At 41.1% G+C, this 25,469-nt stretch overlaps 1 protein-coding gene and 1 long non-coding RNA gene across 5 annotated transcripts in view; both read left to right on the top strand.

Moving 5' to 3' along the window:
* Positions 1-7,893: 7,893 nt before the first annotated feature.
* Positions 7,894-11,311, top strand: nkx6.1 (NK6 homeobox 1). Of its 3 annotated transcripts, none has more exons than XM_070441224.1 (3): positions 7,894-8,941; positions 9,277-9,473; positions 10,256-11,311. In XM_070441224.1, exons 1-3 carry the CDS (start codon positions 8,398-8,400, stop codon positions 10,499-10,501), a joined length of 987 nt encoding a protein of 328 aa, XP_070297325.1. In that variant the 5' UTR covers positions 7,894-8,397; the 3' UTR covers positions 10,502-11,311. The 3 variants fall into 3 exon arrangements, with proteins under 3 accessions (XP_070297325.1, XP_023839415.1, XP_023839414.1); XM_023983647.1 differs by having other exon boundaries at positions 7,894-8,950; positions 9,301-9,473; XM_023983646.1 differs by having other exon boundaries at positions 7,894-8,950.
* Positions 11,312-13,040: 1,729 nt separating this feature from the next.
* The window catches only part of LOC111961079 (uncharacterized), a 28,249-nt gene continuing 15,820 nt past the window's right edge, over positions 13,041-25,469 (top strand). Inside the window, exon 1 of one of the 2 annotated variants that reach the window (XR_002876929.2) lies at positions 13,041-13,137. This is a non-coding gene — a long non-coding RNA (uncharacterized lncRNA). The remainder of the gene's footprint in view (positions 13,138-25,469) is intronic. The other variant, XR_002876927.2, reaches the window with a different exon arrangement.

Genomic DNA, 25,469 nt, shown 5'->3' with positions numbered 1-25,469 from the left:
AGCCACGAGGTTGAAGGAATTGTCCGTAGAGCGCTGAGACAGGATTGTGTCGAGGCACAGATCTGGGGAAGGGTACCAAAAAATGTCTGCAGCATCAAAGGTCCCCAAAAACACTGGCCTCCAGCAATCTTAAATGGAGTTTGGAAGTTTGGAACCACCTTAGACTCTTCTAGAGCTGGCTGCCAGGCCAAACTGAGCATCTTAAATAAGCATGCCCCATTCAAAAAATGTAGAACCAGGAACAGATATAGCACTTGGTTCACTCCAGACCTGACTGCCTTTGACCAGCACAAAAACATCCTGTGGTGTACTGCATTAGCATCGAATAGCCCCCACGATATGCAACTTTTCAGGGAAGTTAGGAATCAATATACACAGGCAATTAGGAAAGCAAAGGCTAGCTTTTTCAAACAGAAATTTGCATCCTGTAACGCTAACTCCAAAAAGTTCTGGGACACTGTAAAGTTCATGGAGAATAAGAGCACCTCCTCCCAGCTGCCCACTGCACTGAGGCTAGGAAACACTGTCACCACCGTTAAATCCGCGATAATTGCTCATTTCAATAAGCATTTTTCTACGGCTGGCCATGTTTTCCACCTGGCTACCCCTACCCTGGTCAACAGCTCTGCACCCCTCACTGCAACTTACCCAAGCCGCACCCATTTCTCCTTCACCCAAATCCAGATAGCTGATGTTCTGAAAGAGCTGCAACATCTGGACCCCTACAAATCAGCAGGGCTAGACAATCTGGACCCTCTCTTTCTAAAATGATCTGCCGAAATTGTTGCAACCCCTATTACTAGCTTGTTCAAACTCTCTTTCGTATCGTCTGAGAACCCCAAAGATTGGAAAGCTGCTGCGGTCATCCCCCTCTTCAAAGGGGGAGACACTCTAGACCCAAACTGCTACAGACCTATATCTATCCTACCCTGCCTTTCTAAGGTCTTCGAAAGCCAAGTTAACAAACAGATCACCGACCATTTCGAATCCCACCCTACCTTCTCCGCTATGCAATCTGGTTTCCGAGCTGGTCATGGGTGCACCTCAGCCACGCTCAAGGTCCTAAACGACATCATAACCGCCATCGATAAGAGACAATACTGTGCAGCTGTATTCATCGACCTGGCCAAAGCTTTCGACTCTGTCAATCACCACAATCTTATCGGCAGACTCAACAGCCTTGGTTTCTCAAATGACTGCCTCGCCTGGTTCACCAACTACTTCTCAGACAGAGTTCAGTGTGTCAAATCGGAGGGCCTGTTGTCCGGACCTCTGGCAGTCTATGGGGGTGCCACAGGGTTCAATCCTCGGGCCGACTCTTTTCTCTGTATACATCAATGATGTCGCTCTTGCTGCTGGTGATTCTCTGATCCACCTCTACGCAGACAACACCATTCTGTATACCTCTGGCTCTTCTTTGGACACTGTGTTAACTAACCTCCAGACAAGCTTCAATGGCATACAACTCTCCTTCCGTGGCCTCCAACTGCTCTTAAATGCAAGCAAAACTAAATGCATGCTCTTCAACCGAACAGTGCCCGCTCCTGCCCGCCAGCATCACTACACTGGATGGTTCTGACTTAGAATATGTGGACAACTACAAATACCTAGGTGTCTGGTTAGACTCTAAACTCTCCTTCCAGACTCACATTAAGCATCTCCAATCCAAAATTAAATCTAGAATCGGCTTCCTATTTCGCAACAAAGCATCCTTCACTCATGCTGCCAAACATACCCTCGTAAAACTGACTATCCTACTGATCCTTGACTTCGGCAATGTCATTTACAAAATAGCCTCCAACACTCTACTCAGCAAATTGGATGCAGTATATCACAGTGCCATCCGTTTTGTCACCAAAGCCCCATATACTACCCACCACTGCGACCTGTATGCTCTCGTTGGCTGGCCCTCGCTTCATATTTGTCGCCAAACCCACTGGCTCCAGGTCATCTATAAGTATTTACTAGGTAAAGCCCCGCCTTATCTCAGCTCACTGGTCACCATAGCAGCACCCACTCGTAGCACTCGCTCCAGCGGGTATATTTCACTGGTCACCCCCAAAGCCAATTCCTCCTTCGGCCGCCTTTGCTTCCAGTTCTCTGCTGCCAATGACTGGAACGAACTGCAAAAATCACTGAAGCTGGAGACTCATATCTCCCTCTCTAGCTTTAAGCACCAGCGGTCAGAGCAGCTCACAGATCACTGCACCTGTACATAGCCAATCTGTAAATAGCCCATCCAACTACCTCATCACCATCCTTTGCACCCCAGTACTGCTGGGGTGCACCCCAGTACTTGTACACTCATCTTCTGCACATCTATCACCCCAGTGTTTAATTTGCCATACTGTAATAATTTCGCCACTATGGCCTATTTATTGCCTATTAGAATTATTAGAATTTTTGGACCAAGAAATGGTCGAGCAATTTCTGCGTAGTGCAGCTATAATCTCAAGTACTAATGTTACTGTTGCCACTACAACAAAATACTGAAATGTCCTTAAATTTAAATTAAATGCTGTAGAATTACATATTTTTGTCGGCACTAACTCCGCCATGGTTCGTTGGACAAAGCGTATGGGATAATGAATGGCGTTTGATAAATGCCGGAAATGTCTGGCAAACACAGGTTTAGGAGATCTTATTTGTTTTGATCTACAAGAATCTTAATCTGCTAACAACTTTTGTTTGTGAATTTTGACAAATTTATGTAAAAAAAAAAGCACAAAGGCTTCATAATTCATAAAGGTTGTAACTGACTGCTATTATCGTATAGAACGATCTTATTTTCTGCATTTATTCCTAACCCTATTCTTTCCCCATTCATTTTCCCCATAGGGATGGATTCACGAACCAGAGGTAACTAATTTCTGGGTTTTAGAACTACAAACTAAAGAGCTCTATAAGGCTGACAGGTGGCTTCAAAGCCTCTTTGGTCAATAGAGCCCCACAGTGGAGGTGTCATAATATCCATAAAACCTAGCGGTCAACAGGGAAATGGTTCCAATTGTTTTTCCACCATTCATTTTTCCCATAGGGAATTTTAGCAACACAAAATAAGGTCTGTGTTTCATGTAGGCTTACCCTGGAGTGGCATTTTGATTACCATGTAAATCTCTCTCGGACAAGGTAACTCAGTATATTCGGCTCTATTTTCTCTGATTGGAAAATGCTAATTAGCATCAAAGTAGACATCATGCAAGACTACAAGTCTCTGCAAACTCGCATGTAATCTCTAGCTGACACCTTTGATAACAGGTATTGTGTCAATTTAAAACTTGCACAAGACAGTTCACAGAATTTTCAATTTAAAGAAATGTAGCCAATTTATTCATTACTAAATGTAGCTAACATTAGATAGTGAATCCAGAGATTCTTATCCTTGCCTCGATTTGGGAGTCTAGTCCAGATCATCATTACATTTATAGTTCTTTATGATAGCCACATTAGCAGCTAATTAGCAATTCATTTTTGGGGGGTGAATACAGGTGTTTTGGTAACTGTGTAATTCTCTCTTGGATAAGGTGAGTTTTAACAATATATTTGCCTCAATTTACTCTCAAATTCGAAATGCTAATTAGCAACAGAGAAGACCCCAGCAAGACTATACATTCCTACAGGAAGCTCCTGCACGTCATCTCTAGCCGATACTGTCAGCTACCATTCGCCAGTTCAATCAAAGAGACCTGTGCTCAATCCATGATGAATCCATGTGCTGTATTGAAATTAACTGAATAAAGTGTTGAACTTCCATCCCCTGCTCTCTTATAGCATCAGCAATCCAGAGATCTATATATAATGACGAGATGCTCATGTCTCTGCCCTAAAATGGGAGTCGTTGTCCCAAAGACGAGTAGGCAGGCGACAAGCGCTACCTCTCGCTTCGCCTCTTCCTCTCCGTTTATATACATCATTGGTCTACACTGGGATAAAATCTAAATTTGGTTGCGCCCATGTCCAGATTTCTGATCCCTACACTGGATGTAGGCTTCAATACAGGTTTATCATGGCAGAATTGTTACCTTTTTTTATTCGGAGAATAAAGGCACTTGAAAGAGTCACATCACATGAGTAATATCTGCCCATGTGTAAATAGGTCTAAACCATTTCTACATTTTGTCTACAATTAGTTTTCAACTTCTCATGAATCTGTCAGTTTATCTGTTAACTGGCCTCTGTAAAATGGTATAGAATCAGCTTGATCCCCTCTGTCAAATGCACTTAGACCTTCTTTTTTTTAAAGGAAAATGAGAATTAAAAAGAGGTTCAGCCCCTGGTTCGACCGTGATCTTGCAGAGTTACTCCACCTCAAGAATTACATTTGGCGAAAGGCTTGGCACACACATACTCAGGCTGACTGGCTATAGTTCAGGCAAATGAGAAATAAGTGCACTCAGGCTATCCGGAAGGCCAAAATGAGTTACTTTAAGGAGCAGTTCTCTCTCTGTGGGTCTAACCCAAAGAAGTTCTGGAAAACGGTTAAAGACCAGGAGAATAAACCCTCCTCCTCACAGCTGCCCATGTCCCTTAATGTTGATGATGTGGTTGTTACTGACAAGAAGCACATGGCTGAGCTCTTTAATCACCACTTCATTAAGTCAGGATTCCTATTTGACTCAACCTTGCTTCCTTGCCCGTCCAACATTTCCTCATCTCCCACCCCTTCTAATGCGACTATCCCCGATGCTTCTCCCTCTTTTTCCCCTGCCCCGCTACAAAGTTTCTCCCTGCAGGCAGTTACTGAGCGAGGTGCTAAAGGAGCTCCTTAAACTTGACCCCAAAAAAACATCTGGGCCAGATGGTTTAGACCCTTTCTCCTTTAAGGTTGTTGCCCATATCATTGCCAAGCCTATCTCCAACCTTTTTAACCCGTCTCTCCTTTCTTGGTAGGTTCCCATTGCTTGGAAGGCAATGGTTCGTCCTTTATTTAAAGGGGGAGATCAAGCTGATCCTAACTGTTATAGGCCTATTTCTATTTTGCCCTGTTTTTCAAAAGTGTTGGAAAACTTGTCAATAATCAACTGACTGGCTTTCTTGTTGTCTATAGTATTCTCTTGGGTATGCAATTTGGTTTCCGCTCAGGTTATGGATGTGTCACTGCAACCTTAAAGGTCCTCAGTGATGTCACCATTGCCCTTGATTCTAAGCAATATAGTGATGCTATTTTTATTGACTTGGCCAAAGCTTTTGATACGGTAGACCATTCCATTCTTGTGGACCGGCTAAGGACTATCGTTGTCTCTGAGGGGTCTTAGGCCTGATTTGCTAACTACCTCTCTCAAAGAGTGCAGTATATAAAGTCAGAAAAACTGCTGTCTCAGCCACTGTGTTGCTACCTTGCTATGTTGTTGTCTTAGGTCTCTCTTTATGTAGTGCTGTGTTGTCTCTCTTGTTGTGATATGTATTTTGTCCTATATTTATATTGTGTTCATTTTGCATTTTGGTAGGCCGTTATTGTAATTAAGAATTTGTTCTTAACTGACTTTCCTAGTTAAATATAGGTTAAATGAATACATTTAAAAACTTGTGGGTAATTGAACGCTAGTAACAAACTGCCTAGTCAAGACTGCCACCTAAAAAGAGGCCATGGGGGACTACTGTTCAGTCGTGTGGTCAGGTGTCACAAAGAGGGACTTAGGAAAATTACAATTTGTTCAGAATAGGGCAGCACGGCTGGCCCTTAAATGTACACAGAGTGCAAACCCTTAATAGTATTTGGTATTTTATTATTAGGATCAAACTCTTCCTGGGGTCCACACAAAACATGAAACAAAGTACAAAATGAAATAATACAGAACATCAATAGACAAGAACAGCTCAAGGACAGAACTACATACATTTATGCTTGTCAATCTCTCATGGCTCAAAGTGGAGGAGAGATTGACTTCATCACTACTTGTTTTTGTAGGAAGTGTTGACAAGCTGAATGCACGGAGCTGTCTGTTTAAACTACTAGCACACAGCACGGACACCCCATGCATACCCCACAAGACATGTTGTAACGGCCCTGAATTTTTCTGAACCGTCTGTGCTTCTCCTTCCAATAGGGCGCTCCCCCTTTCATTCCCAATTAAATAGCCAGCATCAGCTGCGCAAAGTGGGGTTGTAATAACCTCAAGTCAAACCGTAACAATGTGGCCAGAGGTCTCTTCACAATCCCCAAGTCCAGAACAGACTAGGGGAGGTGTACAGTACTACATAGAGCCATGGCTACATGGTACTCTTCCACATCAGGTAACTGATGCAAGCAGTAGAATCAGATTTTTTTTAAACAGATAACAATACACCATATGGAAGAGCGGGGACTGCGAAGAGAGACACACACACAGGTACAGACACACGCATACGCAGACTGTCGCTAGCACACGCAATCTACATACACGTATATGCTAATATTGCTGTATGGTGGTATTATACATTTTGTATTGTAGATATGTAGTGGTGTAATATTGTTATGATGTACAGTTTTATCTTTTGTTTTATGTGTGATGTAAGTGCCTTAATGTGTTTGGACCCCAGGAAGAGTAGCTGCTGCCTTGGCTAATTGGGATCCCTAGTAAATACAAATACAGGGGTAGCCTACTCAAATCTGAGCCTGGAGTTCTGGAGGAGCCTACTGCTTTCTTTTCTCCTTGGTAGTTAGTTAGATGAATGTCATTGACTGGCCAGACATCCCACTCATCCAGAGCCCTATATTTCTGAATCAGTGTTAGGTTAGAGGGGGGAAATTACAATCATCATCAGTAGAGGTAGAGGTCCAGATTTGAGAAAAAGTCATGTAATTGCAAGAAAATATTGGGGAAATGCAGCATTCCATTAACTGCAGTATTAGGTTCTACCACTGGGTGTCACTAGTGTCTGTCTTGCAATCCTTCAGTCGTTCTTTAGGAACAGCTTGCAATGTGGCATAGGGAGGCCTACTCAAACATTGATCCATATCATCCATATATGAGCCATATAACTTTTTTTCCAATACAGGAGAATATTATTGACATCCATTGTTCAAGATTTTTAAATCGTCAGTAGACAATTTATTTAATGGTTATTGGTGCATTTGATTTTGTCACTGAATTGATAGCCTATGCCCAGTCTTTCAGCCTATGATTGATTTCAAGTCAATACCGGATAGTTACCAAAAAACATCTGATAATGATATAGCCTGTTGAACAATATCCCAATAGATACATGTACAATTCTGTTTGTCAGAAAGTCATAGTATGAATTCATATTCGAATAGTGGAAGTGTTGTACTCAATTGATCTAATTAGTCTGATCACAGACACACACGCACACACAAACTAGTACCCTATTTTCTCAAAGTAGTAGTTTTAAACCTAAATAAGTGGGCTACAAAACTGGATGAAAACGGCTAGGCTACTCAAGGCTATATTTATTCCAAATTTTGTTTGGGCTTCAATTTCATGATGGACCTCCAACATAAACGAAAACGTTAGGGCTAGCCTACTATTTGTCCTTGTTGAACGGACAATAAATATGTCATGAGTCATATTTAGGTCTATGGCTGAAAGCATCTCTCAATAGCCTAAGCTACAGCTTCTTTAATATGAATGGGTATGGATAGACAAAAGTTACATTTGGATATAGTTACCTAGGCTACTAGGCTATGTCACATGATGAGCACATGCAGATGTCCCTTTATCTAAAAAGTAGATCTAGAATTGACTGGATTGATTCTGTTCCTTTTGTGTTTCGGCTAATAGTGGGTCGGGTGGCAACTCTTTTAATGTGCAAATCAAAGCTATGATGGAGAGCCAATGAGGACACACTCCTAAATCCTGTTGGCGCTCACGCTTGACACACCGCCTACGTCACCGTTGGGTTACCCAATCGCAACAGAAACACCCCGTCTACTTTCTGTTTTCTACTCTCAAAGTTTTTACTTTTGCGGTAAAAGACAGCGGAAAGTGATGATAATGTTTTATTATCTCAATGATCGTCTTGTGCATCGGAAAGAAATGGTGGCGTTTTATCAATAGATTTTCAAACATTCAATAATATCATCTCTAAAGCAGTCTGTCCAAGTTAGCGAGGACGACGTGGGAAATTCATCCTATTTGAACGACTTTATTCTCAAGATTTGCAAGGTTGAAGAAGCGGAGTTATCCCTGTAATAATGGGTATTGGATCTCGGCTAAATTAATCTGGGATTTCATCTAGCATGGTTTCGTTTTAAAACACGACATTTTCATTTTAGAGACAATTTTTCAGGCGCTCAGTTTGCAAATGTTGAAGTTGGGCTAATATAGGCCTACCTCCAAGGAGACTTGTATTATTTTGTCTGTTTGATGAGAACAACTTTGCATTATCACTTGAGAACGTGAGCATTGCGGGTATTTTTGTTGTTGACATAACCGTCGCATTTACCTATTCTCGGTTATGTTAGCCGTGGGGCAGATGGACGGGTCCAGACAGAGCGCTTTCCTCTTAAGCACCCCACCTTTAGCAGCTCTGCATAGCATGGCGGAGATGAAGACCCCACTCTACCCAGCCTACCCGTTATCTTCCACCGGGCCGGCCTCTTCTACCTCACCTAGTGCCACCTCTCCAAACCCCGGTGGCATCCCGGTGTCCTCACCGGGGATCAAACCATCCTCCGGAATGTCATCTCTCGGATCCCCCCATCAATGCAGCGCGCTAGGAACACCTCATGGAATAAACGACATCCTCAGTCGTCCCTCGATCCTTTCCCCAGGAGCTGCTGCTGCCGTTGCTGCGTCCTCTTCTGCCGGAATCTTGTCCGGAATGCCCCGCTTCAGTAGCTTGAGCCCCCCGCCACCCCATGGGCTCTACTTCAGCCCCAGCGCTGCAGCAGTGGCAGTGGCTCGCTACCCCAAGCCGTTGACAGACCTTCCAGGCAGGACCCCGATATTCTGGCCAGGAGTCATGCAAAGCCCACACTGGAGAGACGCCAGATTCGCATGTTCACCCCGTAAGTAACTAGTCCACGTTTTTGAGCTATCTGAACTTCAATTTAACTTATTTTTATGGTTAATGTATAGGCTACAGGGGTTATTAATAATTTCCCAGTAGCTTATGGTATTTATTCCTAAAAACCGAAGCTGATCTGACTTGAATGTCTAGCTGCAATGTGCATTATTATAATGGACCGAACAAAAGTTTATATTATAACAGCTCAAATTCAATTGATTATGATATCGTATGAGAATATTTTAACATTACTAATATCATATAAATATTAAATAGCTTACTATTGGCATATTCTATCAATAGGCTACATTTAGTTTAATGGACTAGATGCTTTATGTTTTACATTTTCAGATCAGAATTCTGTACTGCTCGACAAAGATGGAAAAAGAAAACATACACGTCCCACCTTCTCTGGACAACAAATCTTTGCCCTGGAAAAGACTTTTGAACAAACGAAATACCTCGCTGGGCCAGAGAGAGCACGACTGGCCTATTCGTTGGGAATGACAGAGAGCCAAGTGAAGGTAAGACATATTATGAAATAGTCTTTATAAAATCCAATGCATAATAATATTGTTTAATAAGTAGCCTGTAGTTAACCTGCAACTAAAGGGGAGCACACTAGCCCCTTGTAGCCTCTGCTACTCAATTTGACAATTTCTCACGCTTTCCATTTGAAGTGCCTCGTGTATTTTAGACAATGTTTTGTCTTTCGTTTCAATATTTCTAAATAGAAAGATATAGCCTACACTTTCAGTCGAATAACAGTGGTCAAACGAATCTAAATAGAAATGACTGTCTATTGCATTTCATATGAATGAATCGTTAAAGAGAATTCTCAGATAGGCCTAATTGTGGTTATAGTCACAACTATAAATATTTCTAAAATATTAGTATGTATATTTAATAAATTAATAATAACGTAAACTACAATTTAACGAAGCATTTTGTTAATTTATGTCATGGAAATAATGGTAGCAACGTTTTGCAGTGCAGAGCAGCATGTAGATGTTTGCCAACAACATGGAAGGACGTAAATTAAACCTATATTTTCTCTTTAAAAAAATATTTTGTCAATTTTTCTAAACGAACGATTAGAATGAAATATAACCTACAATTATTTGGACATGTGGTGACTTCACGTGACCTAGGCATATGCCCTTTTCATTTGGCATATTAGCAACGTTTGTAGGCCCAGGCTACATAAATGATATGCAAATTATGTCTGATGGTTGTTAATCAATATCTTTGCAATAGATTAAGAGGTCCTTTGTTTGCATGTAATCAATGAATATCAACTTTTTAGGTGTGGTTTCAAAACCGAAGAACTAAATGGAGAAAACGGCACGCGGCTGAGATGGCTTCGGCAAAGAAGAAGCAGGATTCTGAGACCGAGAGGCTGAAAGGGGCTTCGGAGAACGAAGATGATGATGATGATTATAACAAGCCGTTGGACCCTAACTCAGACGACGAGAAAATAACACAACTACTGAAAAAACACAAACCAAACTCCTCACTCCTTATTCATACGTCAGAAAACGACAGTTCGTAGACAGACACGGGGGGAAAATACTTTTGACGCAACATTTCAAAGTGGAACTGGTGCAGGTTGTCCCTTTTCTCGTCCAAGTTTTGAAATTAATAAATTTGCACGAGGACGGAGGACGCATGCCAGATCAAAGGACTAGACACAATTTTGTAGTCTGGATCATTGGCCAAAACATGGACTCTTCAATTTATAGAAGTTTCAGCATTAAGAAGATGGTACTTACATGTAAATAGAAACGTGAGTTGTATTAAATAGAAATTATATTACTGTGAATATTTATGTGTAAAAAAAAAACATTTTTTTTTTGTATCAAGTACTGCTGAGTCTCTTCCTCTCAGTTCTGACGTCTGACATTGTTATAGCTTTGTCAATTGTTAAAAGCGTAGCCTATATTCTCATCTTCATTTTCGTTTAGTATTTGAAATTTACATTACATTTCATAGTGAAGTAATAAGATACACCTGTTTATAGGACCCAATTTTCAACCTTTATGGACTCCGAAACAATATCAGAACAAGCTTACCTAAACCTATTGGCTTTGTATACTGAGTATAAGAGAAAAAAAATAAATTAAATTGGCCACATATTTTACGTGTAAAAAATACTGGTTGTGACACAATTGAAGTACATTTGTAATATACATGAATACTGTTTGTCTCCCTATTGGTAAAATGTTTTTTTCCCCCACATGTTACTTAATTTATATAATGTTTTAAGTTTGTAACAGTGATTGAATCCTGCATAAATGTGTAGGCCTAACGTTACTGCAGGTTCATATGTAATGCACTTTTATTTAATAAAAGATAAAATGCATGAACGTTGCTTTACTCTGGACATAAAACAATTACATGTTGTTCTCGGCAGCATTAAGCTAATGGAGAACATAATGGGAAAAGCATAGGGGGAGGGTCAACTAAATTATTTAGTTTTATTTTATCTACCTATAGGCCTACATTTCTATTTGTGTACATTAACGAAAGACATTTGAAGATATAAACAGGCTTTTGAGACACTGTTACTATTCATCTTAATGTAGGGGTAATCTCTTTTTGCAGGGCAGCGTAAAGTTTTATATTTGTTTATGTAAACAGGTATTATTATTGCTGGTGTTGTCATGCCACGTTTCCTTGCTATGATATAGCACCAGCAATATGCACATCTATTGTTGTAGGCCTATAACCACGCTATAATAATAATAATAATAATCATTTATAGTAAATCAATAACAGTATATTCCCTTTGCAGTGCTTTTATAAAAATTATTCTGCACTCTTTCCCTAGATTACTGGATTATAGAATAGATTTTTGAATGTCGAATCGAATAAGTAAGCCTAGACCCCAGAGGGTACAACTAGTATGGACTTGCGTTCACAGTATCGTATGAGCCGATATTAATGAATTATAATTGTCTATCCGGCTGAAATTGTTCCTCGTGCGATGGCGTGAAGATATAGTCGATGGGCAGAATATTCCAACAGTCACAGACAGTTAAAACATGGCCTGAAAAGTTCATAATTAATTTATCTGTCGAAGAATCTAGAAATTCACTCCGCAGTGTCTATGCCTCTTCAGGTTCGCATGATTACATCAGCATGTTCTTTTAAAATTGGAAATCACTCAACCGATTCACAGCGCTAGTAAATATTTAATTTATCAGATGTGGATATAAGTAAGTAGAGGCATTTGCCAAGTCATTTTGGAGAGACTCACTGTTAGTAAATGCTAGATTTAAGACGTTGGCCTTTTGAGAAGGGTATGTGATAGTGTCATCAAAATTTGGTCTAAGTTATATAGACTAGGTCTAGAGATAAATGCACATTTTTAAATCTAATCGGCAATTTTATTGTACATTTGCAATATGGTAGTCCTAATAGCAATCTACATATATACAATGAACAGTTTGAAATAAAAGTAAGTTCAGGACACTGAAAGAACACAACGATGTCTCTCAGTTAGATATCATTTCGAGTGCAGAAATGGTTAGTTACTCCGATGTAAGCCTATACGAAATATATGCTACCAGACAGAAGGACCTGTAGCTTATGGGTGCACAATGAGGGCAGTTATACAGTAAATGGTTTGTAGACTTGAAAGGTAGGCCAATGCGTGCCAGTAGAGGCTGCTATTTGTATAACCATTTGAGATTCAAGCTATTACCTACTAAGTAACATTCTCAATTAACATCATGTTAAAAATGTGGTGGCAGTGTATTTTGTTTGACCACTTTTTCTGTCCACTTTCTCTTTGAATATGTAGCACAACTACAACTGCAGGATTTCAATAAATACATTTTGATCTGCCATTTTGTCTCAAATCTACACTGCCACCACATTTTTTAACATGAAGTTAATTGATAAAAGTATGCACTGATGGAGAACAACAGCTGACAATGAGGATTTGTATGTCTTACATTATAAATATTATTGTGGCATATTTTCGAACGTCATTAGCAATTTTTTTGCCTACTAATTCAGGCGATATATTTTATGCCATTTATAAACCGCACTAGGGCATAACAGGAACCTAATAGTTCCGACCTTCATGTTGCACAGCGTAACGCATGCGCCTCTTCAGGGTTGAAACTTTTTTTTATAGCTGTCCGGTCGCAGTGGCAGAAAAGTCGAATGAAAACTGCACAGGTAAGCATGTTTTTATATTTTCACAGACATTATGTGAGCGTCAATTGACAAGATCATGAACACGTGAAACATCCGACCGGTTCAAGTTAGATATTTGGGCAATAGGCCCACTGTAGGCTATTGTCGATCCTATAGTCCTATTCAGTGCATCATGTTTGTAGGCTATGCCAATATGACTGGAATGCATTTTCTATGTGTACTGGAGTAAAATGCTTACCATATTATACTTTTTTGTTTGATGAAAAAGGCAATATTTGACGTGTATCCTTTTTACTCGGTTCCTCCTATTGCTCCCATGCTGCTTCTGTTCACACTTGCAGTGAACATGAATCTCTCTAGCACAAACCTGTGATTAGTTCCTTAAAGGCATCCATCCCAATAAGGGAAACTAATTCCAACCTAATCCATTCATGGACGCTCACTACCTTTAGCGCCTAACGACGATAGTATCTTCTGTCCGGGGGTGTTTTGTTAAGAGACCCGATACTCGTTCGGGACATTACAACGCATCGCATGCAACAAGGATTTGGAAACATGAGGACAGTATATTTTATACCAGCTATAAATAATTTTCAAAAAATAAAAGTTTCAATTATCTCACACCTTTATAGGGTTAGAGTTAGTGTTCCCACACGGCCATATGATGACTACCTACTCCATTATTATTACATTGAGTAGCTAGGTCCTTTTCAGTGGCCACACTCAATGGAAGTATTTCAGATTGGGGGCGGTATGGCGATGTCAAGTCATGGCGTTTGGGGATAGCTCCTCCATATAACTGGCATCTCACACTGCCACAGGGGTCAGTGCAGCCACTGCATTGTGTGCTACTTGTCATTCTTAGCGGCTGCTTTTCAATTTGCTGCCTGTGCTATAATATCAGTCAGCACCAAAAGCACTCAACATGGGCTTTGTCCCGTCCACCTCTTCAAATGGATTTTGAATGAGGAATTAAATACAGACTCACTCTGGGTGAGATCTAAAGAGTGCATGTTTGATGACAGAAATGGAGTTATGCTGAAAAGCGGCAACAACAGTGGTTATCACTGGACATGGTTTTCATTTTGTCACGATAAGGCCACAATATATAACACTAGTGATTTTATTCTTGTGAGATTTTGATAAAATTTGATTTTTTAGCACAGATAGTTTTATTTGGGGGAAAATACTATTTGTTGATGCACCAGATAACACTGGTTCTGTGCATTCCAGGTGTAGGCCTAGTGAACACTGGTTCATTGGTTTGCATTGTGGGTACCACCAGACCTAGATTATTTAGGGTATTTCAATTACTTTCAAAGTATTTAGATATGTTTTATTTGAAAAGACAAGTAGGCCTAGTTGAATATTGGAATCTATTTTTAAAATAATACTTATATACTCAAGTACACTCGCATGCATTTAACCCAGGTATTTGAAAATAGTATTTGAAATAAGTATTTGAAAATACGTTCAAATAGTTGGCTATTTATAGGGAATTATTTGAAAATACTTCAATAGAAGTAGTTGATTCGGGCCACATTATTTGAAGATACTCAAATACACAGAAAATAAGTGAAAATAAGTGTAAATATGTAAATAACAAATAATCAAAAACATTTTGAACCCAGGTCTGGAGAACACTGGTTCGGTGGTTTCCAGGTGTGGAGAACATTGGTTCTGTGGGTTCCAGGTGTGGAGAAGACTAGTTCTATGAGTTCCAGGTGTGGAGAATGTGGGTGGTGTTCCTCGGGGACTGGCAGCAGCATCTGTTGACCAACTGCTCTGCCAGACTGCCAGCCAGCATGCTTGCTGACTATGCTCACCTACACCATTCTGCCAACCACAGCTATCCTGCTACATCTACCCAGATGCTACAGAGTCTCCAGCTTCCCACATGAAACACATCCTGGAGGAGAGGTTAATTAGTAGATAAATACATCGTCTGCTTCTAAAAAGGGCATTTGCACTGTCTCACCTGCACAGTCTCGCTATGCCTCAACCCTTCATGTACATTGTTATATACAATAGTGTTATTCTTATGCCACATAGTGAATTTCTGGTATTTTGTCTTCAAAAACATTTAGCTTGAAGCAATGTAATGGCAGGATGACTAACTGCATGGTGTTGAAAATAACATGTTTTTGGGAAAGTGTTGCTGAGGTTTAACAGAACCCCCAAATGGATTCATCATAATACCCCAAATATTCAATACAGCTGAAGGTTTTAACTCTTGCTTCATATCCCTGCCTGTTGAATTCCCAATCGGCCAAAATAATTAGCTATTTAGTGGTGCGACTAATGTGTTAGCCTTACCCGGCTATCTTTATAAAGAGCCCATTGATTGGGCTCTCAGTTGACCATGTACTACAAGAGATTACGCACAACGACATGTGTCAAAGGGGACTGTAGATCCCACACTGTGAATTGTGTCTCACATTTGCCTGCAGCCTTATCTCTCCCCTCTCCCGTTTGGAGGCTTGTGATAAGGAGCGCCTTGGGAGCCCCCATTATGAAAACCTATCCGGCCACACAGTAATTGACTGTCAGAGAGGAACAGAACAGGGGCTTTTCACAGTGTTCACATTAGAGACTGATTCCCTTCTTTATGTTGTAACTTCTCCCCTGTTTCTTCCCATTTATGCTTGAATAAAAACTTTGTGTGGTCTAGAGCTCTGATTGCACCTCGTTCCATAAGAATGTAACTAATTCATTCTTGCAGTGTTACACTGCTCAGTGAGCGTAGTAATCAGTGGCCCATAGGGCCTGGAAATAAAGTAAATGTTAATTGCTCTGTCTGCTTGAGCAAATAAATTACAACTTATGTTGATGATTAACTCAATCCTACAGTGGATGAGGGTTTATGCAGGTGACAGGTGCTTCTGGAATCTAGAAGAATTTACCTGGTGTTGTGTGTGTGTGTATTTGGTCAGTCAGATAAAATCTACAGTCTTTAGGCTTTGTGGTGTTGTCACCATGTCCCCCGACTGTCCCCTGACTCTGTTTTTGGGGAAGACACCCTGGGTGGGAGGTTCTCTCAAGTATTTATTCTGAGATAATCTCCCCTAATGATGTCTCTCCTCTCTGCTTCTGTCAATGCCACCGCTCCTTCACAGGCTTATGAACAGATGTAGATGCTCAAATATAGAGTTTTGTGTAAACATGATTATAACCACACTTCAACCTAATCCTTACACAGAGACTGTACACGCTTAGAAAAAAAGGTGCTATAGGAGAACCCTCTGAAGAACCCTTTTTGGTTCCAGGTAGAACCCTTTTGGTTCCAGGTAGAACCCCTTTGGGTTCCATGTAGAACCCTATCCACAGGGGGTTCTACATGGAACCCAAAAGGGTTCTACCTGGAACCAAAAAAGGTTATCTTATGGGGATATTGTGTACGTGTACTAGTAATAACAAATTCTCACTTTGTTCTGTCTGTGCACAGCTTCCCATTGCTGTAATGTTGTTTCTTATTAAAAAAGGGACACAAACTGCTGTGATTGATGAGGAGGCTAAAGTTTGTTATGGCCTTATTCAAAGGGCTCTTCGCAGACGCTCGCTGCTTGGTGAAAGACTGTGTCATTTCTCCTGCTTTGGAATAGGGGAAGGAGGGCAAGGGTAAGGCTGGGCTAAGTAATGACAAAATGAGCACCTTCAGTAGACTCTGGCTGTGAAAAAACCTGCCCTCATCACCCAAGTATTTTGTTCTGAATTTTATTAGCACTAGCCGTGCTAAAATAACCTGTTAATACGTATCATAGTGCAGCAATAATAACCTCCTCAATCATATTTTAAAAGTCACGTCAAGCCGGCCCAGTATAATTCATCTCTATGCAAATACATCAGTGTCAGCCCATTAATGTATTGCAAAGGGGATTTAATAAAATGCATTCTTCCTTCTTTTTTTACTCAGGAACAATAAAACACGAGCCCTGTTGCTCAAGAATTATAGCAACTATTACAGTAACACATGGACAGCATGCACTCTGAAAATAAAAACCAACAGATAAAGTGGCAGGGTCATGGTGGGGTGCAGACACTTAGGAAAATGGCAGTGAAGTAATAGATTGCGCCCTGGCTGTCTGAGGAGGCCTTAGCCTCCCTTGGAAATCAAAGCCTGATTATACATTCATTTGGGTCTGGATCCCCGACGTAGGATGCATAGCCCTCACTCACCAAGGTGGAGTTATTGCCAGCACAAAGTATAGTGAGGGTAATGAATTAAGGAGGCAGTAAAAAGGTGATGAAGTGCATTCAGAATGTGTTATGCCCGTAATGAAATTAAAGCAGCAGTGTGGCACGGGATATGGAGTGTATAGGCTCTAGCTATAGAGAAGGTAGGAAGGGAGGGAAAGTGTCCACTGGTTGGTGTAGGTTGAATAATGGTCAAAAGCTTACATGTAGAGTTCCCAGTTTGGCGTTGTTAATGGGAGGTGATATTTTACAGCAGTAGTTGCTAAGTCGTGTTGGAGGAGTCCAGGTCGGGAACGTTTACCTTCTGTCTGTCTGTTGTATTGCTCACACCATGCTGTCATAAGACTGCTCTTTTCTTGTTTCATATACATAATGACTGATGCTCAGTTAAACTATCAAATGGCATGACCCAGCCCAACTGTACTCCAATTGGTGATGGAGTTTCAGTGATTTAGCATGTGTTGTTCGAAGAAGATCGTTGTATGTAACCCTAGAATAGCTTCACAGCATGTGTTCTCTGACTTATATAGACAGCAGCAAGTTTCTCGTCCAGAATTTTGACTTTAATAGTGTATTTATCTTAGGGGGTGGTGGGGCGGGAGCGTACCCCCCCCCCCCCCCCCCCCCCCCCCCCCCCCCCCCCCCCCCGCCCCGCCCCCCCCCCCCCCCCCCCCCCCCCCGTACGGCCTGATGATGAGGCGCCCCACCCCCTGATTATCTGTCATTTAACGGTTTATCAAAGTCCCAAGATCCTGTCATGGCTGTGTGAACGGTGGATTTCTCTTTTTTATGGAGTCATTAATTTCATGTGGATCATTAGCTTCTATACACATCCTGTGTTTTGACAAATGCAGCCTGGGAATTATGTACATAATGTCCCTCCCACGGCCGTCTTCGTAGGCCCCCCTTCCCATCCGGCAAATGCATCACGTGATAAACAGGGAAGTGCACCCCCCCATATTACCCAAATGTGTTTCAAGGGGTGTCTCTGCTCAGGCCCATCACTCCATTTCTGTAGACGGCTCATTCAATAGCAACCGCTGTGTCGCTGTGACACATGTGGCCATTGACAGCATTTTCATTGTGACTATTGGTGCGTTTGGGGAAAACAGGATTAAATATTAGGTCTGTATGATAAATGATGAAAAGGTGAACAACTGTAGCCACAGTAATATTATGATCACATCTGATGTCGCTTTACTGTGACCAGTGATGTTTTGGGGGGAATAAGGGGTTCACGTCTCATTCAAGATGCATTTGGTTGGTTTTAGAGGATTGCTCAGATTAGTAATTTGTCTGTGGTCCCAAGGTTGTCGCTTCTGCACGAATAACTGCATTTGAAAATAGTGATTTTAAAACTTTCCCCCTGAAATTCACTCTGTCCCGAAAGTATTATTGGGCTAATGTCTTTAAAATCCCTTTACTGTGAATAAGTAATTGCAGCAAGTAATGGAATTTTCAGGATGAAAATGGAATTGAAACCATTGCCTCTAAACACCTCCACTATGTTATTGAACCTGGGGTGGAGATGATTGTTCTAATGTTACATTTTTTGGCGACTCATTGTAAATGTGGACGATTCACCCATATGTTCTCAGAGTTTATTGCTCTGGTGAAAGCTTAAGTGAGAGGCAGGAGCATGAACTCCAGACAGCCTCACTTTGTAAAGCGCTAATATCTAAAATGCTTCTTATGACGTACTTATGAAGTCAATCTGGGAGAATCTATTGATCTGAATGCCAAATCATAGGATGTCTGTCTATGCCAAATCAGGCCGGACCAAGGAGAGAGGGGTACTTAAGTGCATGGTCCTGACCTGGCTCTCCTTCCTGCGACCCTCATGACTACTGCTCCAGACGCTCCCCAGTGTCAAAGGGCAAAGGTCAAACAACCCGCCCCAAGGTCACCCGACATCAACATTGCTGGGCATTTCATTTCATTTTCAAGACAACATAGTGTATACATAAAAAATGAAATCCTTTTTAACAGTGGTGATTTCGTGCGGTGAGGGGGAGAGGCTAATTGAATAATACTCTGATTTAACTGCCAAAGTATTTTCTCTGTTGTATTTAATCAATACTTAAGACTCATAATACCCCAGGTCATCAGGAGAAACATTTCCATAATCAATGATAAGAGGCTCTCAAGTTCAGCAGGTTATTGTGCTCTCCCTCCTTCCTCATCTTTCATATACTTATTTATTGTCAGGCTGCCTGTCAGATAGATAGGGAAAACACTACAGGAGCCCAGGAGGTATCTCAGAGGACTCTCAGCTGTGCCAGTTGCCTGGGTAACCAACCACTCTCACTCTCTCTGTGTGGCCCTCTCACTCAGAGGTCAGGGTGAGATCACTGGTGCTGTGGACCTTGGTTCAGGCCTGACCTGACGTAGTAAAGGCTCTTTCTGTGAGAACTTGTGATGACCTCATCTGACACTGTGCTTCTATGACCCCTCACTCTGGTCAGAGTGGTCATTTTGGTGGGACAGTTTTCTCAGACCAAGTAGCAGTAATGGAAAGGGGTTTGTTGTCAGATGGTTAATGGTACCCACGTAATGCCACTCCTCTGTTAGGCACTTGAAGTGCTCAGTATAGTGTACCTTTTGTAAAAACGGAAGAATGTGTAAAATATGTAACGTTTTGTAAGATGGTAATGGTGGCATTGTAACACAATGTTTTCACACAAAGTGCATATTCACTTGTTACGCATGTCGTTTCAGGTATGAATTGTAGATACATCAGCATATACGGTATATCAACAGCAGCTATGTATTCCTGTTGTAAATCATCACCTAGTGTAAGCCCCATGTCCTCTCTGTCTGTTTGTTCTCAGTGGACGTCATGGCATGACTGTTGTTCTTTAAATTTTATTTCATTTTGTTTTATTTTTACGAGAGCCAATAAAACACACATTGATGCCCCGAGCTGTTAAACTCGTAAGAGCTTCAACAAAACTCCTCAGTCATTGGCCTGCCAATAAAAAATGAAAACCCATTTAACCCAGTGGAGGTGCTGTGGTCAGTCAATAAACCAAACAAGGCGGAGTGCAGGTTGGACCGGACTGCGCAGGCCTCTGGTGGAGATGGCAAGGTCAGAGAAGAGATTGTAGTGAAAGGTTCAACAGACAACAAAGAACAATCCGATTCTAATATGGATATGTGCGGACCTAGTAGTGTGTCAGGGGAGTGGTGAGAGAAAGTTGGGAAAGTCATGCTTCTCTTGCAGTTACAGAAACATTTACGCATATCCTTTTGGTGTATGGTGTGTTGTGTTCGTGTGTTAATGTGTGGGCGGGAAGGACACTAGAGAGATCAGTGAAGTTGATTCGGCTTTGCATTTTCGAAAATCAACTGCAAGCCCAAATGACTTCGTTAATAAAGACCAATAGCAATTGTTCCTCCGTACATACAGAGAGAAAAAAGCACTGGGCTTGGCTGTGGTCTTTAGTATACTCTCTGAGGTATCTAGGCTAATGGGGCCTGCAGCTTTTCCCTCCTCATGTATGAAAGGAATGAGGATAGGGGCATATGATCACATTCATTCACTAGTCTTTACACTATCTCTGGTATCATTGACTAGTAAACCTTAACAAATGACCTGTAGCAAGATGTGGTCACGTGTTCTGTACTGTAACTAGAAATAAGCCTCCAGGATGCTGTATGATTTCATTACAGAAGGATGTTCTCTGTTTGAGAGAGAAATAGGGAAATAGTGACAAGTTTCTATCATGTATAGTAACTTTCCCAGGCAGAATCATGTCCATATACTGTAAGGCCCTGTTCCTGTGTGTGAGGTGATGCATCAGGCTTGCGGGATCTTTCCTCTCTCTCACCTCTCTCTCACCTCTCTCCCAGCACAAACAACAAGCAAACAGACACAGCTCCGTCTATTCTCAGGGATGCACGGCCCTGCAGGTCTCTCAAGCTTGTGGCAGAAACTAGGCCACCATCTCAATCCTGTTCTGTTGACCTACTCACTTACTGACCCTAGACAGGATAGATTTAATTGATACTCTTTACTCAATATCTAGATATAAATTCACAGGTGCCTGTTCATTTATCAAATTAATTTATTCTCAAAATATCCAAAGGCCAAAACCAGTCAAAAATGTAAATGGTAACTTAACAACGTCCTCTAAATCTTTATGGCATCATTGCAATACTTTTACTCCTCAAGTCAATATCATAAGAGTATACCTTAGTAACAGCATTACCAGCATTAATGTACCATTGCACGTCAGGTTGTCAAGGATCAGTTGTCCTGAGGTGTCGCCGTATGGCCTGGTCTGGCTGCAGGGTAAGGAGGGGACTGACCCTGACAGCAGTTGGCAGCTAATTCCCTGAGCCTCTTTGTTCATTAACAGCCCGTGTCTCCCTCCCTGCTGCTGCTGCTGCTGTCTGCTGGTTCTGGCCCATGGAGACGCCCGTTAGGGGCCCTTTTGTAATCCTATAAAGAGGAAAAATACCAATTTGTCACAATTTGTCTCACAGCTTTGTAGGATGTTAAAGAGGGGGTTGATAACGCCTCTCTCTGCCCACCACCAGCCCCCATCACACAAACTCAACATGGGATCCTAGCTGACTGTCACCTACTACAGATATATACTGGGAAAGTCATTGGAAGGGTTAAAGTGGCGGTTGGTGCCGTTGAAGATGAGGAATGACAAAACATTTTTTTTATGAGCATGGCCTTATTTCTATTACAGCATATTGGATGACTGTCATTCATATTCCATTCACCCAGCTCAATGTAACATCGATATGTTTAGGCTACTATATATTAAATTAGAATTTGCTCTATACCCATCATGAGGTTGCTACAACCTAGCCACAGGTCAGGAGACAAATTGGAGAAGTCAAGGTGACAGAGAGTGACACATTCAATATCGCCTTGAATACTTTTGCCTGCATCTGATCACTCGCACACACAGTTCCTTTTCATAGCAGCCATGTACAGCACCATCACTTTGCTCACATCTACGCGATCTGCCCTTCCCTTCGCTTGTGGACTTCACCGCACAACACAACAGCTGTCTGTGACCAGGCGCAATAACCTCTCCAAGCCAAACCTTCATACCATAACCGCTAACCTCTACACAGCCTACAACATAGTTGTCACCATATTAATGTTATAGTCAACAAACTATAACTAACGTGTTAGTAAACACACAATCCAATCCATGTGTACAATCACGCAGGACAGTGTACAGCAAGCAGTTTAACAGTTACACAGGCAGGCCCTGGTGGCAATACCTTAATAAAACCGAAAGCTTACCTTGACTTGAAAGAGTTTCAGTGTTGGATAGCCTTAGCCAGCTAGCTAACATAAATAGTATTCCTCTCTGTTTGAGTCAGGTTGTTGAGTAGGCTAAATTAGCTGCATTACCTAGCTAAGTAAGTGAAAGGTAAACTAAGAAGAAAAAAATATGATGAAATATAGCTCTCTTTCTCTCTCACTCTTTGCTGCTTCCCCTTAATTAAAAAATATATAATTTGTTCAAAACTGTTAAACTATTGTCTTTCTCTCTCTTTGAGCCAACTACTCACCACACTTTATGCACTGCAGTCATTGCTAGCTAGCTAGCTGTAGCTTATACTTTCAGTACTAGATTCATTTTATGATCCTTTGATTGGGTGGACAACATGTCAGTTCATGCTGCAAGAGCTCTAATAGGTTGGAGGATGTCCTCCAGAAATGGTCATAATTACTATGTAAGTCTATGGAAGGGGGTGAGAACCATGAGCCTCCTAGGTTTTGTATTGAAGTCAATGTACCCAGAGGAGGACAGAAGCTAGCTGTCCTCCGGCTACACCATGGTGCTACCCTACAGAGTGCTGTTAAGGCTACTGTAGACGTTCATTCCAAAACAGTGTGTTTTAATCAATTATTTGGTGACGTGAATATATTTATTATATTCATTTTATTATCTAAAAAGGATAACTTTTGTAATGTTTCACTATTATTATTATTTTTTTTATTCACGAAGGATGATGGTCCTTCCCTTCCTCCTCTGAGGAGCCTCCCTGGTGTGAGGCTACTGTTGACCTTCATTGTAAAACAGTGTGTTTTATTCAGTTATTTGCTGACGTGAATATAAGTTAGTATGGTTTTATCTAAAAATGATAGCTTTTTAAATGTTTCACTAGTCAAATGTTTATGAAATTCACTGAGTTAGATGGTCCTCCCCTTCCTCCTATGAGGAGCCCACTGAAGGGTTATGTATGGCACAACTTTTATTGAGTACAGGCGAAGTAAGTTTAATATGAATGTTACAGTGTCTTAAAAACTTTAGATCTTTACAAAATAAGCAAAATATAGAATGTGAATGAAAAAAGAAACAACACAGCACATTGGTCTGTTGGTCTTGCGAGTGAAAGAGGTCTCTGTGGAATGTTTCTGTGTTTAATTACAGCCTGTGTCGTCTTTCAATGGACAGATCATTTTATATTTATTTATGTTTAATGGAGGGCTGCTTCATAGCTTTCTACTTAATTCCTGAATTCAGTAAGAAATAGAGTATACGTCACATGGAATAAGGAGTGCAATGAAAGTATATGAGGCAGGGGCTGTATTTTTAGAATTGGTCATTTGATTTCCATACCAACTTAAGGACAGATGAGGAATTTATAATATAATGATAAACAAATTATAATGAGAATGGCATAGGGAGAAGCAGAAGCAGGCCAGCCAGACATTCTTAAAGTAAACCATTATAGAATTACATACTTAAGGATCAATCCATTTTCCTTCCAGAAGACCCAAGACTCGCACGCACGCACACACGCACGCACGCACGCACACACACACACACACACACACACACACACACACACACATACATAATCTAACCTTAAGTTACCTCTATTCTCTATTAAAATACAGTAGGTCCATAATAAAGGCACAGTGGGACACAAAGCAATTAGTACTAAAGAATTAAATGCAAAATGAGCTTTCCAGAGTTATTGGAGTGGTGCTGTTGACTTATTGATCAATAGACAGACCAGAACTCCAAACCGTGTTACAAACAGCATGGATCTCCTGGAATGATCTGCAACTGTGACACGCTGACTCATGAGAATCAAAGACATTTCATTGGTTTTTGTACCACAGAAATACTCAAAGCTGCCAATCAGCAACATGTAGAACACGGCAGAACATCAGCATAGTTAGGAGCTGTATAGATGGAGCAATCAATCTATCAATTGGTCATTCAGAGCTACCCAGACCAGAGAGGAGGTGTTTAGGCTTGTTCAATACATTGGACCCACAGTGTGATAATTAATGTGACAATGACCTTAAATAATTCAGTTTGCTGTATATGTTTGCGGGGAACGACGACAGGAGTGTTAAAGCAAAGCAATCCACAGTCCACAAAGCAATACTTCACACGTTCTAAGCAATTTCTTCACCGGATCACTCTCAGGCAGATTATAATGGGTCTATAAAGTCTGGTGACCTCACAGTCTCTCTCATTTACAGCCAATGACTTTAAGTGTGTCCAATCCAATCCTCAGGTATTTATTGAGAGGGAAGCACAGAGCTGCTCTCTAAGTAAATTGAAATCTTTCCTCCCCCTTGGGATATCTTTTCAACTGAATCCGATGACTTGAAAATAGCCTCAGGACTTGAGGGAGGCGGGGGATCATGCACTTAAGTGCCTGGAAATCTAAATATGTGTATATTTCTACCAATATTTGAATTATTCTATATTATTAAAAAAGTGAATATTGTCGTTTTAGGAGTTATATGTGATCGTCTTTCGAGAAAAAAACCACAATTGAACAATTGAGATAATACTCAATAGCTAATGTGACACACATTTTGTTGTTACACATACATTTAGACCATACAAGAAAACGCAACTTGATGTATATGAGCCACTTCTCACATGATGTAAAGTCTGGGTTTGAACCATATAACTCTGTACACAAACTCCCTCAGCCGTTGGGAGTGAGTGTCCAGCTCTGTGGCCCTCCAAGGCACTCTGCTGCAGCTGTATCAATGGGTTATGTGTGAAATGTAAGCTATGCAGGTCAGAATGGGAAAGAGTCCTGCTAGGCAAATAAACAGTGTGATGTAATAACACAAAGAGACTTTCTCAGCCCTTCCAGGTTCAACCCACACTTCATTACCAATGAAACAAGTTTAACCCCATACAAGA

The sequence above is a fragment of the Salvelinus sp. IW2-2015 genome, linkage group LG4q.1:29 (genome assembly GCF_002910315.2).
Source record: "Salvelinus sp. IW2-2015 linkage group LG4q.1:29, ASM291031v2, whole genome shotgun sequence".
Classification (NCBI taxonomy): Eukaryota; Metazoa; Chordata; class Actinopteri; order Salmoniformes; family Salmonidae; genus Salvelinus; species Salvelinus sp. IW2-2015.
The sequence above is the reverse complement of the archived record's forward strand: the minus strand, read 5'-3'. Positions and strand labels throughout refer to the sequence as shown.